The following is an 18,809-nucleotide window of genomic DNA, read 5'->3' on the forward strand; positions in this document are numbered from 1 at the left end:
TCTTGTTGGTGGTGACCAGCGCCAGAACAAAGGGTAACGGGTACAAACCGCAGCACAGGAAGTCTATTCTCTATGTGAGGAAGAACTTCTACCACTGTGAGGGTGACAGAGCCCTGGAACACGCTGCCCAGAGAGGTTGTAGATTCCCCTTCTCTGGAGAGAGAAGGGGAATCCATGCTCTGTGGTGTCCCTGCTGGAGCAGGGGGTGTTGCACTAGGTGATCTCTGGTGGTCCTTTCTGACCTCAACCATTCCGTGATTCTGGGAAGGAGCCTTGCTCCTTGTGATCTCGGCCCTGTGTCCAGTGTGGAGCTGAGCGTGTGCTGTGCCCTGTGCTCTCTTCTCAAGGGGATGCCTGGAGTGCCCCCGCTTAGGACACTGAGTAGGCCTGTGCTTGTTCTTGAGAATGCAGGAAGCAGCTGCTTCAGGCACAGGCGGACATCAGTGAGCGCGCGAGCCTCCCTCCAGCTCCGTATGGGAGATGCCGGCATTGCGCTGGCTGCAGCGGAGTAAGGAGGGAGTTGGGCAGCTCTGCGGCACTGGCTGGCGAAGCACTGCCTTGCACAGGTGATCTCTGTTAGCCGGAGCTGTAGTGCGGTGTCAGCTTATGGATAACTGCTGACATGTGGCTGATGTCACTGTGAGCCGCTTGTGACCCTGCGTTGGTGGCAGAGGGCTGGCCACGCCTCACAAGGGCCCGGGCTCAGTGCGCGAGTCTGCACAGCGCTGTCTGGTTGTCCTTCCTGCTGGGCAGAATTGTCTTCCTCTGAGGTACCGCAGGTACCACAGGGCACTGACGATGGCTTGTGCTTGGAAGCGATGCTCAAAGCGCTGCTCACTGCTGGGGGAAGTAGTTGCTTTCGTCCCCGACCTGGTGTTGGCTGAGGACTTGAAGCACGAGATCCGCCTTGCTCAGAGCTTCCATGGAGTCCTGCTCTTTGCGGATGTCTCAGGTGGGTGCAAGTGTTACGAGGGGCAGGCATTGAGGAGAAGTCAGCAGCCCGTGCCACTGGGATTTAGCGGGCCTTTCGGTGCGCTGTTGTCCCACGGATCGTAGCAAATGGCTCAAAGGTTATCTCTTTGCTGGTGAGGTCTTCCTCTTGGGAGAAGTAGCACTTGGATATTGCCTGGCCATAGGCATGAGGTGAGGTGGCTGTGGGACATGCTGGTACTTGCTTATAATGTCTAGGGTGAGAAGGGGCAAGCTGTGTGCTCATGAGCGCAGGTGGAATGAGGCAGCTGTGCCCGCTGCCAGAGGCCCCTGTGTGTTCTCCTGGCTTGTGTCTCTCTCCTAAGTGGGTGCAAGTGATGTGGGAAGCGCCAAGTCCTTAGTCCATGGAGACACTTGCTGATTGCTCTGTGCTGCTGTGTCCTTGTTTCAGGCTTCACTGCTCTGACAGAGAAGTTCAGTCAGAGCACCAGCCTCGACCGGGGTGCGGAGGAGGTGACGCAGACCCTCAACCATTACATGGGTGACATCTTGGAAGGTAAGCGCTGCTCTGCAGGCATGTGTGGGATTGGGCCACAAGGAGACAACGGTGCTGGGCAGCTGCTACTGCCTCCTTGGGTGGGCTGGGCCTTTCTGTGGCCCTAAGGGCCAGTGAGGGCAGCTGGGCAATGCTTCTCCTGCTTTCTTTTGTGTGCAGAGATGTTGGCTTTTGGAGGGGACATCCTGAAGTTTGCTGGTAAGAGAGACTCAGCGCGGTGTGCTGCAGCTGCAGAGGAGCGCTGGGGGAAAGGGGGCCGGAGGCGCAGGGTGGCAGAGCCCGCAGGGGTGGCTCTCTTGGCCCCGTGGTGCTCAGGGGGAGCTCTACGTGGGGACCCAGGCTGGAGCTGCAGTGGGACGGCAATGACGGCAGCAGCTGTCAGGGCACCCTGGGAGCCTGCGCGTCGGGGCAGCCCGTGGGAGAGGAGGGGTGGGAAGAGCCCTTGTGTCTGTGCTGCATGGCACCAGCTAGGAGGGAGGCCCATGTTCATCCAGCCGCCCGGGGCACCCTCTTCCTCTGCCCATGTGGCTGCTGCTGCAGCTGGCCAGGACGCGGGGAGGGTGTCCCCGTGCCCAGGGTGCTGCAGTTTGGGAGCAGGTCTTCACCCAAACACTGTTTCCTCCGCGTGCCTGCTGGCTTCTGCTGTTGCGGCAGCAGCAGGGTGCAGCTGCGGGAGGACTGTGTCTGATGGGAGCCTTCCCTGTGCCCTTGCTTTCCCTAGGGGATGCTGTGCTAGTGCTGTGGCGAGTAAATGAAGCCCAGCTGAGCAACACCATCAGCTTGGTGCTGCAGTGTAGCCAGCAGATCCAGCAGATGTACAGGGTGCGGAAGACAGATGTGGGCCTGAAGCTGCGCCTCAAGATAGGTATGGGGAGTGCTGGGCTGGCTGCAGTCGGCGCAGAGGCGTGTGTGGGGCTGTGCAGAGCCGCAGGGCGCTTTGCAGCATCCGGGAGAGGTGCTGATCCCTCCCGGCTCGGGCGGCTGCAGGTCTTTGCTGTGGGAGGCCCCTGTGTGTTCTCAGGCAGCTGTTTAGGAGCTGCCTGCATGCAAACCATGCAGAGAGTGAGCACAAGTGCCAGTGTGCTGAGCCCATGGTGGAGTTTCCAATGGAGCCTGGGAAGAGTCCAACTGTGGGGGGCTGAGGAGGGGCAAAGGCTGTGTGCCTCAGCTCTGCCTGTCTCTCCCCAACAGGGATCTCCGCAGGGCACATGTCCTATGTGACTGTGGGAGATGCAAAGGAGAGGCGCTTCCTGATCCTTGGCCAGGCTGTGGATGACGTTTGGCAGGCCCAACATGCTGCCAATGCGAGCGACGTCATCCTGTCAGCCCACTGCTGGGAGCTCTGTGACCAGAGCAGGATCAGGACAAGGAGACTTGATGGTTGTGCAGTGAAGGTGGGTGGAATGGCCTCTAGAGCCATTTGGAGGCCCTAGACGTGGGCCTGAGTTTGGAAGGTGTGAGAAGGCTGAGCAGGTGAAGGTGGATGGAGTTGCAGGTGTTGATGTAGATGGGGAGCTGTAGCTATTGCCCTTCTGTCTGAGGGATAACGCGGGACTCTGCTTACTGGGTTTGAGGAGGGGGTCGGCGCACCTGGAAGGCTTTGGCCTTCGTCCTCTGTGGGTCATGGAGGTGTTCTTGACCCCTTCTTGTTCTCTGTGCCTTTAGGTTACAGGCATGGACCAGATGTCTGAGAGTGAATATGAAGACATCTTGCCTCAGGTGAAGCGAGGCCGGCTGAACTCCTCTGTGCCTCAACAGACAGGTAAGGGTCAACTCTGTGCTCTTCTGGGGCCACCCAGAAAGATAGGGATGGGCTTCTCCAGGGGCCAGCGAGGAATGCCCTGTGCCCTCTCTCACTTGCGCTTAATGCTCATGCCTGTGAGCTTCATTCAGGGGCTGGCTGCTCCCTCCTCCTTGAAGGGGGCTGCTCTGGCTGAGCACCTGCGAGAGGAACAGAGATGCCAGTGGAGAAGAATTGTTTTCCCTGCGCTCCCATGCCAGCCCCTGCTTCCCAGCACGGCAGGCCCATGGCACCATGGCACCAGTGACCACGTGGCTCTTCCTCCCTTAGGCATCCTGAGGCCTGCTGTAACCCTGCCCCCTTATAACGTTCTGGGGAAGCAGCTGCACAAGTACATCCCAGCAACTGTTGTGCGGAAGGTAAGCCTGAGCTGCTGGGAGATGCATTTTGGGAGGGGAGGAGGGCTTGTGCACTGCACAGAGGGAGTTCTCGAGGAAGCAGGCAAAGAAAAGGCTGGCTTATGGAGACCCTGGTGCTATTGGGCACCGAGTGGCCCATGCCAGAAGCCTGCCCGCCCAATGCTCCTGCAGAGAGAGGTAGGTGGTGGGAAGTGGATTTCCCTCTGCGTTTTTCAGTGCTACGGCTCTGGACATGCCTGTAGGCTAACAGGGAGCTTCCCCTGGAGTCCTAAGAGCATCACTGAGGGTGGCCTGTTGTGTCTATACCTGTAGCAAGGTGGTGTGTTCCTGGCAGTCATTTCTCTGCTTAGTGATTCATTGCAGGATTGTGTTGCTTGTGCTGATGCTGGCTTTGCCCAGAGGGGAGGATTTATTCCTTGCTCTGATAGCACCTGCTCCTGCCCAGCTGTGTGCTCTCCTCTAGCCACTGCTGCAGGCAGCAGGGGCTCAGGCAGAGGTGGCTGCTGAAACTCTCCTGCTCTTGTCCTCCAGATCAATGACGGACAGACGCTGGACTGCTTATCTGAGCTGCGTCCGGTCAGCTGCCTCTTTGTCAAGCTGCACTTTGCAAGGGACGTCAGCTTACAGCACATGTGCAAGGGGATCCAGGACAGCAGCGTCATTATATCACGTATCATCTGTCCTTACAAGGGCCAGATCAACAAAATCTGCCTGTTTGACAAAGTGAGTGTGGGGCAGCTGTGCCCCCCACAAAAGTGTGGGCAGCAAAGCAAAGGGAAGTGGCTCTGTGTCTTGAGCAGTGGGGCAAAAGCAAAGCAGCTCTGCCTTGGTGCTGGGATCAGCAGCCTCGCGCTTGACGCTGCCCTGAAGCTCTACTGGGCTCCACGGAGCCTGGAATCGCTTGGAAAGAGCCGATTGCTGTCAGCCTTGTCTCAAGGTGCGCTGCCTCCATCCTTGGCAGGGCTGCACGCTGCTGTGTGTGTTTGGACTCCCTGGAGACAAGGTGCCCAGCGAGAGCATCCATGCCTTGGAAAGTGCTCTCCGAATCTCCAAGGCGTGCGTCTCGAGGTTCACGAAGATCGAGTGAGTGGGCAGGCGTGAAGGGAGGTGGGCAGGTGTGAAGGGAGGCGGGCAGGCAGGGCTGTGCCTGGACCCTGCTGAATCCCTGTCCCTCTCTGTGTGTGCCAGGGCGGTGTCCGTTGGGGTCACGACCGGGACGGTGTTCTGTGGAGTCGTCGGCCACCGCGTGAGGCACGAGTACACAGGTAGGACTGGGTCACCCGAGGAGCGTGCGCCTGGGGGCTCTGTGCAGGCAGAGCCGCGCGCCAAAGGAAGCGGCGGAGCGGCAGGGAGCAGCCTGTGGCCCGTGTCTGCTGGGCCGGGCCTAGGGCTGGGCCTGTGGTCTAGCGGGGATGGCAGAGCAGAGCGGGGGCACTGTGGTGGGGGGAATGGGGCCTTGCTGCCCTTTGGGCTGTGCTCCCAGGGGTCGGGGGCTTGCCTGTGCTGCAGGCCAGGCAGCCGTTGGCCCTGGAGGCTGCAGTGGGTTGGGCTCCTAAGCATGTCGATGTGCGCTCTCTCTCTGTGGCAGTCATCGGCCAGAAGGTGAACTTGGCAGCCCGGCTGATGGAGTGCTATCCTGGGGTAGTGTCGTGCGACACAGCGACCTACGCTGCCTCTCAGCTGCCCCATAGCTGCTTCAAGGAGCTGCCCGAGGTGAAGATGAAGGGGGTTGTTGATCCTGGCACCATCCATCAATACCTGGGCATCTCGGAAGAGCTGTGAGTGTCCTTGTTGAGCAGGCTGCTTGGGAGCACGTGGAGCCGCGGGTCAACTCTTGGTCAGCACAGAACAGCTGGGCAGAAAGAGAGCAAGCTGGGCCCTGCCTGGGCCTCCGTCCCTGGGGTTGAGAACATGGAAAGCCGGGGCATGGCTCTGCTTTGGGCCTGCCTAGCCATGGGACTCCTGCTCTTAGGAGACTAGGAGTGATGCCGTAGGGAGAGAGAAGGCTGCTGGGTGTCTGTAGGCACAGGGGGCCTTGCAGCCCCTCTCCAGGTAGCAGGGGCTTTCTGCTTGTTGTGCTTGCTGCATTTGAATGTTATCCTGGCTTGAACAGATAGTTTTTTTTCTTGCTCATCTTCACCTTCTCAGCATCTGCTGTAAGGCCCTGCTTCTCCAAGTTGCTCCTTGTGAGCAAAGTCCAGGGAAGCAGTTGGCAGGAACAATGGATGGAGTGTGGGCAGCACACGAGGCCACTGCAAAGAAGACTGGGCACCCAAGAGCAGACACACAACTCCATGCGTGACACTACACCCTCCAGCTTCTGCCTACTGAATTGACTTTATTTTTTCTCTTTCTCCTGCTAGCATATTTGGCATGGAGCTCAAAAAGGAGAGGCCCAAGAATTCCCCCTTGCTCGGTAGGTGGAGAACACCTGGGTCTTCTGAACGCCCATCTCCTGCCCTTGAGACCAGCTAGTCCCACGGAGGGAAATGGGGAGGCAGGGAGGGAGGGCAGGTGCCATGATGGCAAGAGGGAAGGGTGCCAATGGTTCTTTGCTTTTGAGCTTGCTGCAACTGCCTGCTCTCTTGCTTGCCTTTGCAGGCCGGGAGAAGGAGATTGCCCTCTTTCAAAGCTATGTGCAAGGCTACGTGGCTAGGAAGGAAAGCCACATCCTGGCACTTGAGGGCATGAAAGGCTCTGGAAAGAGCCATTTACTCGCCGAGCTTGCCAATTTAGGCCGGGCTGCTGGGCACAGGTGAGTGCAGTTGAGCAGTGTGGGTGCATTGCCTCCCCTGCCCTCCTACTGATACTCACAGGATCTTCAAGGTCCCCTGCCAGTGTGCCTGGCCCTTGGGCTGTAGCAGCCCTCATAAGGCAACGTCTCCATGCACCTGGGAGCAGAGCAGCCGCATGCTCCCCTCCTAGCTCTTGAGGGAGCTAGAAGGGTCTTCTGCAGCCCCTGCTGTTGAGCTTTGGGCCAGGCACAAAGCAAAGTAGAGCCTGAGCCCATGGCATTTCCTGCAGCTGCAGACTGAAGGGAATAAGCCCAAGTGGCCTGCCTGACAAATGCTGCTGGCATTGAGGGGCTGGCCTGGGGCTGTTATGTCCAGAGTACCCTTGCTCTCAGCCTCAGATTGTGCCTCTCCCTAAGAGCGGTGCTTTGGAGGTCTGGGGCTCTTTGGGGCCCTCTCTGAAGCTCGGTGCCTTTTGCTTTTGCATGGCAGGGTAGTGGCTGTGGAGCTGACGGAGCTCAGCCTGAAGCAGGACTACTCTGTTGTGCGAGTGATGATAGCCATGGCAATGGGTCTGCAGGCCTGCAAATCCTGCAGCGCCAGGCAACTCGTGCTGCAGGAGAAACTCCAAGGAGTCCTGGAAGAGAGCAGCTACTGCCTCCTCAATGCCCGTTTCCTGGTGAAGGTGAGAGCGAGAGCCCTCTCTGGCCGGGGCCAAGGTCTGCTTGTGAGACGTCCTGTGGCAGTGGTCATTTGGCTGCTCTCCTGGGCAGTGGCCTTAGCTTCTGGTGGAAAGAGCTGGGGATAGCACAGACTTGTGTGTGGTCCCAGCGTGCAGCTCCCTGTTTGGAGTGAGTTCAAGCACCAGGCTGCTGCCGGCAGTTCAGCGGCCTGGAAAGGCCATTGCAGAGAGGCTTTGAGATGGGGCTGATGAGCTGGTGCTGAGCTCGCCACTGCCTGAGCACTCTGCCCCCTCCCAGAATACCCACTGTGAGGAAACAAGCTCTTCTCCTCTTGCCACCCTCTGCCTTCCTCCCTCACCTCCAACACACTGGCTAGAAGCCCTCTGCCAGAGAGCCTCAGCAGGAGCTCTTCTCTAGGCTCAAGCTGGCGTCCACACTGTCTCCTCCCCATTGTGTGGAGGAGAGCTAAGATGCTGAGGGCAGCGGAGTTTTGCTTGGTTGGGCTTGTGTGCTGGGTTGTCTTGCTGAAATGCCCTGAAAGGCTGTTTCTCTGTGCCTGTGCTTTTTGGGCAGTTTCCTGTCTCAGAGAAGATTTCACGGATGAGTGGAGCTCAAAGGGCACTGGAAGAGGAGCTGGCTTTTAAGAAAGTGCTGCAGAAGGTGAGCAATTCTCTCCCTCATGGACCAGAGAAGGAAAGCAAGCCAACAGGTTGAGGGTTCTGCAGCAGAGTGCTGGGAGGTGGCAGGAGGATGATGTACTGGAGTCATTGCCCATCAGAGGCTAAACGTCCCGTGCCAACCCCTGGGTAACTTTCCTCCTGTCAAGACAGAGGACTCGTAGTCAGGAGGAGGAATGGAGTCTTTCTGCACCCCCTTGTCCAAGAGACCTTCAAGTCTCAGAGAAAGAAAGAGTTGGGGAGATACTGAACCGCTAAGTAGCTAGGGAGAGGAAAGAGGCTGCAGAGCGTTCTCTGTCTGGAGAGGGGCTGGGCAAAGTCCCTCCCAGTGAAGATGCATGAGAATTGCTCAGAATCCAGCTCGAATAACCTGTTTGTTTCAGACTTTTGAAGACAACATCCTCTTTCTCGTTGACAACGCGCACCACATCGACTCTTCCTCCTGGGCTGTTATGTCACACGTGCTCAGAGACGTCCCAAGTTTTATGGTCATGGGCTTTGCTCCTGATCCCTGCAGAGGACAGAGGCTCTGCAAAGCTGCAGCAGACATCATGAAGTTGCAGCAAACAACCTATATTCATCTGGAGGAGCTGAACCCTGCAGCAGTCGTGCAGAAAGCCTGCCAGTACCTCGGAGTGGTCAGTGTGCCCCATGACCTAGAGACGTAAGTGGCAGGCAGGGCCGCTGAGCTCTGTTTTTTCTGTGGCTTTCAGCAAGCGCTGTGTCTTCAGGACAGCTCACGTGCCAAAGACAGGGGGAGTCGCGGCTGGTGAAGAGGCTGCTCTGAGGAGGGTCCTGCCTTCCTTTGCCTGTGTCACTCCCAGCTGCATCTGCTCCTTTCCAGGTTCCTGATGCAGAGAAGCAGTGGGATGCCCTACTACTGTGAGGAACTGCTGCGCTACCTCCACGAGCACAACATGCTCTTGCTCCGTCCCCTACGGAAGGATGATGGAACGGAGGCCAAGTGGGAGACCCTCTTCAGTAAGCACCTTTGTGTCTGACTGCCTAGTTGGTGTGGTCCATCTTCCACTGCCCCTTCTTGTCGTGTTCCCCTGTGAGTTTGGCACGGCCAGATGGGGCAGGAGTCCAGAGTCTGGTCTCCATCAGGTGTGGGTTCCTGTGTGCCTTGCTGCTGCAATAGGCCAAGCACATGCTGGGGACTGGGGTGGCTTTGCGAGGGTCAACAGCAATGCCAATGTGGCAGAAAATGTCAAATGGCGAGAAGAGGTGCTCCCTGGCACTAAGCTAAGCCCTGCTGTGGTCAGGAACAAGCATGAGCTGAGGTGGTTCATACCTGGAGCAGTGCTGCGAGTCCCGTGGCTGCAGTTTCCCTTGTCTGCAGCCCTGCAGCCAAACATGGCAGGATTCATCCTGCTGCTGCCAGGCCTCGGCTGCTCTAAGCCCTGCTGGGGGTGAATGCGAAAGAGAGGAGGATGGAGGGAGGGAAGATCCGTAATCCTCGCAAGCTCAAGCTGCGGGACGAAGGGTCTCCCTCGTGATAACCGCTTTATCCTGCTCTCTTGCTCCGCTCAGCTTCTGTGATGGAGGCTCCTCGTGTCGGCCCATCCAGAAGGTCCAGCATGCGCCAGGACTGCAGGGTGTGCACCATCAAAGCTGATGTGAACCTGCAGCACACCGTGCTTCCACCCACCCTGAAAGGTGAGGGGCTGAGCCCTGCTGTACCTGCAGCATTCGCTCGGGGGTTTCTCCTTTCCCCGGTCCCTGCTAGCTGTGATTGCAGGGGAGCTGCGCCGTGTTTAAGATGTGTGCCTTGCATTGCCCTTGCCCGGTGGGTTTTGTCCCAAGGAAGCAAGGCTAAATGCCAGTGCTTCCTGCATTGAAGAGAATGCAGCCTCGCTGGGCTCAGCCTTGGGAGAGGGCAGGAGACAGATGTGTGTCCTGTTTTTGTCAGGGATTGCGCTGACTGAGCTGGACAGCATGAATTTCTCAGAACGGATGGTTCTGAAGTGTGCAGCCATCATTGGGCCGATGTTCACCACGGAGCTGCTGTTCCACATCCTTCCCAAGTGGACCAGGGCCAAGATGAATCAGATCCTGACCATGTTGGTGAAAAGCAACATCTTGAGGTGGCAGAATGCCAAAACGGTGGCAGAAGACAGCAGTGTTTCCCTCAAGTGGTCTGCCACAACTCAGGAGGAACAGAAAGGTAAGTGGTGATAAGAGGAGCCCAGGAGCACCATGGGCTTCTGCTGCTCCTGGTACTGCTCCTTCTGGGGCTCCCCAGGGCACGATGCACTGCCCCTCTGGCCGTGTGTAATGGCCAGGGCAGCCTCACTGTTGGGGGTGGGCTGGGATGGGGAGCGTAGCAGGTAGGGACTGCCCTTCAGAGATTGCAAAGCAGGAGCTGGCTGAGGCTTCCTTGTGCTGATGGTTGCAGTGCAGCTGACTGCTGTCTGTTGGGACGCAGAGCAGAGCAGCAGCCTGTTGCATGGGCCATGCTAGTCTCAGCGAGGCAAGGGGACCCTTTTGCTCAAGTGCGGCGGGGCACTGAGTGCAGGAGTGCTGCTTTCCTACCAGGGATCCCCGCCGAGGGCTCCCTGTCCTTCATGCGCTGGCTGTGATGGCCCTGAGCCGTGGCCCCAGCTCTGGCTGTTGCAGTGCCCCGTTGCCTTTCAGAGGAGCAGCAGAGCGAGGAGCTGCAGGCCGACGTCCTGGCCTTCCGCACACCGCTGCTGCGGGAGGCCGCCTACGAGCTGTGGCCCAAGGCGCAGAGGGCGGCCATGCACCGCAAGTGCGCAGCCTTCCTGGAGGAGCAGGCGCACAAGTGCCAGTGCTGCGGCGGAGGGGACTTTGTGGCCTTCCACCACTTGGCCGTCAGCAGCACCCAGGAGGGAGAGAGCTGGGACAACGATGCTGGCAAAGGCTGCTCTGCCAGCTGGACAAACGTGGAGACCGTGGGGGATGAGCTCCCTGCCACTACGGGTATGCTGCCTGCGTGCTCTGCAGCCTGGGCCTTCCCACGGTGCTTGCACTATTCCTGGGGGTGCTCCTCTGTCTCCAGCCGTGTCTGCAGAAGCAGTTCCCCGAAACACAGGGGTGCTTTCAGTGCAGTGCAGATGCTTTCCCAAGACTAGCTGAGTCCTCCCCTGAGCACGGCTGCACAGCTTGAGGCATGCTGTGCACAGAGCAGAGAGCATCTGTCCCTTTGAGCACCTTCCTGCCTTTCCCTGGAATCACCAGAGAGCAGCCCCTCTCCCGGCAGTGACAAGAGCCTTGGGGTGCACCCCGCAGCCCAGCAGGTCAAGGTGCATTTCCTGGTGGGTGTGCTACCCTTGCCCAAAACATAACACACCTGCAGAGAAGGGAGATCTTGGGGAAAAGTGGCCAGGAAAAGAGGTGCCGTCCATGCCGTGGCTCTCCTTTCTTGCTGACAGATTATGCAAGATGCAACTTGTGCCCCTTGAGAACTGAGGGGATATTTAACTCATGCTTTGTTTGCAGATCCTGCAGGATCCCAGCAGAATAAAATGAGCTTCTGGGATGAGACCTTACGGTGAGGAGAGCAGCATTTGGTTATTAGTGGAAGTCAGCGGGCTCAGGGTCTCTGGGGGTGCAAGTGGAGTTCCCAGCTTTGCCTACTGGCTGTGACCCCAGCCGAGGAAAAGGCTGGCCTGCTGGGTGGGAGCTGGGATGTGATGGCTTGAGGAAGCCGGGGGGATCACAGTGAGGACCGTCCCATTGTGATGCAGCAGCCCAGGCATCCTAGGGTTTTCTGGCTGTAAGAGAGCCCTGCTGCAAGCTGGGCATTGCAGTGCTAGAATGCGAGTGTCAGGTGCGCTAGGACGTGCTCTTCCTCGAGGCAGGCAGAGCAGGGCAGGTGATGCTAGCGTGTCTCCTCTTTCTCTGTGATCTTGTCTCCAAACAGAACCACGGAACAGTTTATGGCCAGGACAGAGCCGACGGTGTCCAACAAGACCAAAGAGATGCCCGGTGCCACCTGCTCCTGTGAATGCAAGGCCACTGTGGACTTGGTGCTCGTGCCCTTGGCTCACCACCACCTGGAAATGGGCAACGATGCCAGGGCAATTTATTACCTGCTGGAGAGTGCTGCTGCCTACTTGCACGTCTCCAACAACTACCTGGTGAGCCGGCCTGCTTGCCAGAGCCCCGTGCACATGGAGCCCTCCCAGTTGCCTTGCCCTGGGCAAGCCCATTTCCCCCTTGAGAAAGGACAGGCCTCTGTGGCACCTGGGCATGAACGACTGTGCTCAGACCCAGGCTCTTCCTCCTGCTTGCCTCTCCTGTGGCAAGAGGAGCACGACCTTGGCACGAGGTGCACCTGCAAGGAGTGCTGTGCTGTGTGTGAGGGTGGGCATTGCTGGGGCAGAGGTGACCCGTCCTCAGAGAGATGCGGGAGGCAAGCAGGTCGCAGTGGTGGGGCTTCATGCAGGATCCGCACCGACGCTCACCTGCTCTCCGTGTGCTTGTCCAAAGGCCTTCACCAGCCTGAAGAAAGCCGAGGCCCTGAGGAGCTCCTTGAGTAAGGAAGGCAAGGGGCTGGCCAGCTTTGAAGAAGCCGCCTTCCTCAGCCTGAAAGGGGAGGTAAAGTGACAGGGAGGACCTGAGGGCTCTGCTGGCGGGAGGACTTGCACAGCCTCCTGGGGGCCCTGGGGCGGTTGTGGGGACATTCCTGGCATTTGGAGGCACGGGCGGCTGCTCTGCACAGTGTCTTCTGTGAGCCCTTCGCCCTCCAGCCAAAGGCAGTCAAGGCCCTTGGCCTTGAATCAGCCACAGCCTTGAAAGTTGGTGTGTCCTCAGTGGGAGCCCCTTGGGACTGTCCTTACAGCCCTTCTCCCATGCAGGTCTGCTACAATATGGGGTGCATGGACTTGGCAGAGAAGACCATCAGAAAGGCACTGAGCCTGCTGAAGAGGAAATTCCCAGTCACCTCGGCGGGTGTCTTCTTCAAGTCTCTGCTGGAGAAGTCGCCCCATGGCTCTTATAGGAAGAGCAGAGACTCCTCCACCCCTCAAGAAGCAGGGTAAGACCCTGACGGGAAAGGGAAGGCAAGAACGAGCCATTTCCATGCTGGCCTGAGGCCCTTGACCCACACCTGCCTCAGCTTCACTGCAGAGCGTAGCTCTTAGCATGGGGAAAGGTGCAGAAGGCCCTGGAGGCTGATGGATGGTGGGGTGGCCTGTGCTGGGTGTTCGGGATGGTGTGGGTGAGAACAGGGAGCTGTTAGCCGGGGTAGAGGCTGCAAAGGCAGCAGCCAGTGACCAGGCTGCCATGCAGCAGCCCTTTTGCTCCCTGCGCCGTGGTGCCAGCACGTCCTTGTGAGCAGTCATCTTTCCCCGGTGCTGCTTATTGTCCCCCTTCCACAAGCCCTGCCTGCCTGAGCAGCCTCCTGCGCTCCCCGGCTGCCCCTGGCCCCCTCACTCAGCCCCCTGTAGCTCGTGGCTGGGCCCAGCAGCTTCTCTTGTGCGGCAGGAGGGAGAGGCTCCCCTGGCTGTTCCGGCAGAGCCGCTGCCTTGCCCTCCTGCGGCAGCTCTTCAGCCAGCGGAACACGTCCAGCGGGCAGAGGCTCTCGCGCCTGGCAGCGCGCATGAAGCTCCGCGCGGACGTGGAGTCTGCGCACGCGAGTCACGTGAGTGCTGTCTCTCTGCAGCAGTAGCAGACGTGTTTCTGACACAGCTCCTTTGCCCTGCTGGCAAGAAGAGGCCAAATGCCACGGGGATGGCCACATGGTTGAGGTTTTTTTTTGCAAGCCTCTAGGAGGCATGGGTGTTGTTGGTTTGGGTTGCTCCTCCCATGGGACTGCTTTCCTGATTGTAACCAGTTTCTGTACTGTGGGATTTCCTTGTGCCCATTTATATAAACCAAGTGTTTAGAAGCACCCTGTGGCCCTTGTCGTGACATGGCCACAATCAGAAGAGCATAAGAAGAGTTGGTCGTCTGAGACCAACTCTTGGGTGAGAGGCTTGCGAGTAAAAGAGAAGAGGGAAAGCGCCCATTGGGTTCATGGCCTGTGTCCCCCTAGGCCAGAGAATCCCCTGGGGAGATTTAGTGTTTTGCACACTCACCTCTTTGGACCATTTCAGATCCTGCGGTCCTACATGGAGCACGCGCAGCACTGCCAGGAGCTGGGCAGCCTGGATGAGTGGCTGCAGTACGGGTGGGCGGCCGTGCGGCTCAGCGCTGACGTGGAGCCTTTTGAAGGAGGGGTGCTCAGTGCTGCGGAAAGGGCCCAGGCCCTGTCCCATCTGAACCTCAGCCTGGGAAATCTGCCCCTCTCTGTCACCGTCGGTAGGTAGTGCCCGCACTCCCTGTGAGAAGAGCTCTCTGCAGAGAGAGCCTGTGCGAGTCTGCTTCTGTCTTGCCAGGCTATCGCGCCATGAGCCTGAGCATGGAGCTGGAGAAGCCCGACCTGGACTCCAAGGTCCTCAACCCGCTCTTCACCGCGCTCTTTCTGCAGATGAGGTAATCCTGCTGCTGCACACCCTGCCCTTGCGCGGTGTCAGGGTGTCACTGCAAAGGCCAATGGAGTTGGCAGAAAGAGGAAAGGAGGGAAAGAGGTGGAAGATGGGAAGGGGAGTGGGAAGCATTTGGAGGTGCTGGCTTGGATGCCACACCAAGGAGGTGCTCCATGGAGTCTCGTTGTGTTCCTCCGCAGGTACCCAGAGTGTGCAGAAGTGCTCTCCAGGCTAGAGAAGCAGGTGGCTGGAGAGCACAGGATCGCTGGGCAGGCCTGCTTCTTCTCCTGCTGCCTCGACCTCCTGCTTTATGCTGGTAAGTGCTCAGTGAGGAGGTCTGCAGAGAGGCAGGAGGCTTGCAGAAATGGCTTTTCTCCTGATACAACACTGAGCCCAGAGGCTCCAAGCAATCCTTTGGCTCCTTCAGCAGTGTGCTTGCCCATTTGTCTCTGTGGGTGTCTCTCTTTCCTTCCCTCTCCCGCCTCCTCTCTCTTTTTCTGCATTGTATACAGATGATCCCAGAGTAAGCTCAAAATGCTTGCAATTCCCATCTTTGCTTGGTGTGTTTCGGGAGGCTCCCCCTTCTGAAAATTCTTCTCAGGCTCCCTCTGCTCTGGCTCCTGGGGAAGCGGGCACAGTTGTGCTCATGTGTGCCTGACCAGGAGGTCCCTTGGAGCCCATGCGCTGCAGTCACTCTCATTTGCTGATCAATGGCAGCAGCTCTCGGTTGGTGCTAGCAAGCTGCTCCTTAAAAGGACACTGATGTGAAGATTGAATAGCCCTGAGGAGCTGGGGGAGAGCTCCAGGCCTTGCATCACTCCTCTTAGTTTTTGCTTGCCCTCTGAGTGCTTCCCAGTCCTAAAATGGGCCAGCTGTGCTTGAGCTTTCTCCTACTATGAGGGCCTGAGGAAAAGCAAGGCAGCAGAGGGCAGTGCTGCTTCTCTGAGATATGTTTGTATTACACAGGCTGGGAGTACAAGTCATTTGAGGAGTGCTGGAGATTCATAGAGAAGAATAAAGACAACTGCACCCTCAAGTCTCAGAATAGCATCCTGCTGCGGCTGTATTCGTCCCTGGCTCTTTGGTACGTTACACACTTGCTCTGAGTGGAGTGGCAAGAGGCCCCCAGCAGTGAGTGATTCTCGTGGGGGAGGTGGGAGCTGTGGGTTTTTCATGTCACTCGTCCTGTGTCCAACAAGGCGGCTGTCCCTGGAGATGAAAAGGACTAGTGGGGAGAGGCTGTGCACTGGGAGCAAGATGGCCGGGAGAGAGCCCAGAAGAGAGCCCAATTCCTGCTCGTCTCTACACAATGTGTGCCTGTTTCTCTGTAGGTTTGCGAGGCTTGGGCAGTGGGACAGCTTCCAGCAGCCCTTTGAAAAGGCCAAGTGGCTGCTGAAGAGAGCCGACAGCTCCTTTTTGGCTACCCAAGCCCGCACACGGATGCTGGAGTGCTACACCCTGGTGCTGAAGAATGACCTGGAGCACAGCTTGTCGAGGGCCCGTGAGAGCAGCCGAGGGGCTCTAAGGGTGAGGGACAAGGAGGAAGGGCATGTGCTGTGAGGGGGTGCAGGGAAAGCTGCCGTGGCCTAACAAGGCCGGGTGGAAGCAGCCGTGATGGGATGGAGCCAGGGCAGAGTGGCTTAAGAGAAGACCATGGCAAAAGCCTCCTGCTGTAATGCCTGCTCTAAAGGAGGGCTTGTGGCTCCGCAGAGCTTTGTGCACTTTGCCTGCCTTGCCAGCTGTGCACTCCTGGTTGCTTTGTGGCTGCTTTTCTCCTTGGGGAACAGGTGCTGCAGTGGAGCTCCATGCCTTATCCTGACGTTCCTCTTCCTTGTTCTCTCGGTAGCTTGCAGAAGAGGTTCTCTGTCGCTGCTTTGCATGTCCCGTCTTCTACGCCAGAGTCCAACACCTGAGAGCCTACCTTTTCCATGTGCTGGGGAACAAAGCAGAGAGCCTTGCATGCCTCAACCAGGCCCTCCAAGCCTCTAAGGTGCATGGCAACCTTCTGGAGAAGACATGGCTGGAGATGAGCACCGTAAGTTGATGTTCCTTGTCTCTGAGTTGCTTCCTGGGCAGAGGAGCAGCATGCCCTAGGAGAAGGTGGCACCAAGAGCACTGCAGCAGGTGGATGTAGGGCCAGCGCCCAAGAGAGCCTCAAGAGCAGGCTCTGACAGCCCTTGGGGAGCCCTTCAGCAGGAGGGCAGTGGCAGCTGCGCTGTGCCTCACACAGGCAGGGCTGGAAGGGCACCTGAGGAAGCAGCAGGCACTGCCGCTGCTCCTCTGCGGCCTCTCTGCTGCACTGAGGAGAGGTGAAGCTGAATCTTTGCCTCTCCCTTAAGGCAGCTGTGGGAGCCCAGCAGTCTTCATTTGCTTTCCCTCTCCTTGCCCTCCCTCATGGGCTTTTGCAGTATGGCAAGAGGGTTGGGGGAAGGAACAAGCTCCCACGAGAGGCTGTGCTTCCTTTTCCAGACAGCAGTTACAGCTCCGGGGCTCTCCTGTTCTTCTCAGCTATCACTTTTTTTTTATTATTTTTCCTTAGGAGTTGTGGTTCAGTGAACGGGGCCCTGTGGAAGATCTGTGGCTGAAGACAGCACCCCATTTTCCACATCTGTTTGAAGCAGAGCCAGAAGAGTGCAGCTGCAGGTACCTGCTGAAGCTGCCCACACTGCAGTGTGAGGATGCATTCGGAGGAATTAAATAATTAAACCATGCCGTTGTCTCTGTGGTCTGTGGATCCAGGCAGAACACTGAAAGAGGACGCTGAAGGCGTGCAAGGAGTGTCTGGGGCCTGGGTGGTTTATGGAGAAAGCTAGACTGTGGGGAAGCTGTCACTGAATCTTGGAGTCTTTAAGAGATCCAAGAACGGCTGTAAAGCAGTTCAAAGTATTGTCCCCCCCGTCACTGCCTCTGTCCAAATGAGCATTGGGAAAAAGGCACCACAAAGCAGGTGCGCTCTGAGGGCTGCCTGTCTGTGTGGTGTGGATGCTCACACATCAAAGACATCCATACATCATTGCACGGAAGGCCCCCATGGAAGGCTCCAAATAGCCTGCAGCCGTGCGGTTTTGTACTCTAAGCGCGAAGCTACTGTCTGGGACAGTTGACTTCAAGGTGGCACCCTGGAGAGCTGGCTTTTTCAGACTTTCTTTTGGGCAAGAAATCTGTAATAAACTGCTCCCAGGTAGAGGAAGGCTGCTCCAAGAAGAAACAGGGAAGCCTTCCAAGTGTGGGCGCAATCCTATGTGTTGTACTCTATGTAAGCTAGCTGTGAAGTGGAGAAGCCGCTAGCTTTCTGTGCTAAAGAAGGATGCTAAAGAAGGATGGCCAAGAAGCAGGAAAAAGGGCACAGTCCTGCAGCGTATGATGTGCATGGACTCCGGTATAATGAACCAAAGACGTTTTATCAAGCATCAGATACAACTTATATACCATACTAAACCAAATATAATTCCTTATTTGCAAAAAGCATGCAAAGTGCAGTTACTAAATAAGCCAATAGTATAACGAATCCATCAAAATTATCTAATAAGCTTCTTAATCACATGCCATGTGTGCGGTTGCAGTTTTCCTCTTTTTTTTGCTTTGTTCCTTATCTGTTGATAAGATGTTCTGTACTGTCGTCCCTGAGGTGAATTAACAAGACACCTGGACTGCCACCCTTGAGGTTGGTTATCTGCTAACAAGGCATCCTGTTCTGCTGTTCTTGAGGTGGGCCTCCACACATGGGGAGATCTCTGGCCCCGGGGAGATCTCCTTCCCCATCTGCCCTCGGCTTTCGCATCGTTACCTCAAGGCTGGGAATTGCGCTCCCTCGGAAAGCCAACCTTTCAGCACAGTGCTCGGCAGAGCTGCAGCAGCTGCAGGGCCCTGCTGCTTGGGGTATGTGCCTGCCCTCCCCTCTGCAGCCCCACCAAGCCAGGCCATGGGCAGGAGGGCAGGACCAGACCAAGGCTGGGCTCAGCCACAGGCCACGGTGCCTGCAAGGTGCCCGGCAGCTGAAGAGAAGGAGCCCAGTTTTACATCAGGGCTCCCAGGCCACCACCAACCCACAGGGGCTCTGCTGAGGACATGCACGCCTCCTAGCTGGCCACAGCTGCCCTTTGGGCTCATTGGGCTACCAGGGAACATGTCTCCACCATGGAACACAAACCTTTCTGGAGGAATCACATGGGAAGGGCCATACTGGAACAGGGACGAAGGAGCAAAAGATGAAGAATGCTTGTGGAGGCCGAAGCAGCACACCAAGCGGAGCTCAGTCTCGGGGGCAAGCACCCACCAACACCATCATGGGACTGCGTGAGGAGACCCCATGGCCACCCGGCAAGCCCAAGCCCACGCATTACTCTCTGCCGCCGTGCTCATCAGTGTGGGGTGAGTCCAGCACACAAACACCCTTCCTCGCTGCATCCCCCTGTCCCCTGCCGCTGCCCTCTTCCCTCCCCACCTCGATGCTGGAACATCCCAGAGGGGCAGTTATCGCCATGGGAACACGGATGCTTCCCAGGGCTCCGTCCCGCTCTGCCCCGGGGCTGCCCAGGCAGCAGCAAGGCCACATGTGGAGCAGGGCCACACAGCACCAGGGGCCACCAGCGGTGCCCAGGAGATGCAGGGAGCTGCGGGGCTACAGGGCAGCTGCA

At 57.7% G+C, this 18,809-nt stretch overlaps 1 protein-coding gene across 1 annotated transcript; it reads left to right on the plus strand.

The window, feature by feature from the left end:
- Window positions 1–798: 798 nt before the first annotated feature.
- On the plus strand, window positions 799–16,873 carry LOC148593626 (adenylate cyclase type 10-like). Its single transcript, XM_088530138.1, has 32 exons — window positions 799–952; window positions 1,382–1,486; window positions 1,646–1,684; window positions 2,208–2,351; window positions 2,678–2,880; window positions 3,152–3,248; window positions 3,558–3,646; window positions 4,178–4,369; window positions 4,608–4,729; window positions 4,835–4,911; window positions 5,235–5,424; window positions 6,010–6,062; window positions 6,248–6,401; window positions 6,871–7,063; window positions 7,635–7,721; window positions 8,122–8,402; window positions 8,583–8,719; window positions 9,272–9,397; window positions 9,651–9,905; window positions 10,358–10,681; window positions 11,201–11,252; window positions 11,625–11,841; window positions 12,194–12,301; window positions 12,562–12,740; window positions 13,190–13,346; window positions 13,801–14,005; window positions 14,083–14,179; window positions 14,373–14,488; window positions 15,139–15,256; window positions 15,504–15,699; window positions 16,019–16,207; window positions 16,712–16,873. Exons 1-32 carry the CDS (start codon window positions 799–801, stop codon window positions 16,871–16,873), a joined length of 4,818 nt encoding a protein of 1,605 aa, XP_088386264.1.
- Window positions 16,874–18,809: the final 1,936 nt, after the last annotated feature.

This window comes from Tinamus guttatus, unplaced genomic scaffold (genome assembly GCF_059628265.1).
Source record: "Tinamus guttatus ecotype Peru unplaced genomic scaffold, ASM5962826v1 Tinamus_guttatus_pri_ptg000357l, whole genome shotgun sequence".
Taxonomy (NCBI): Eukaryota; Metazoa; Chordata; class Aves; order Tinamiformes; family Tinamidae; genus Tinamus; species Tinamus guttatus.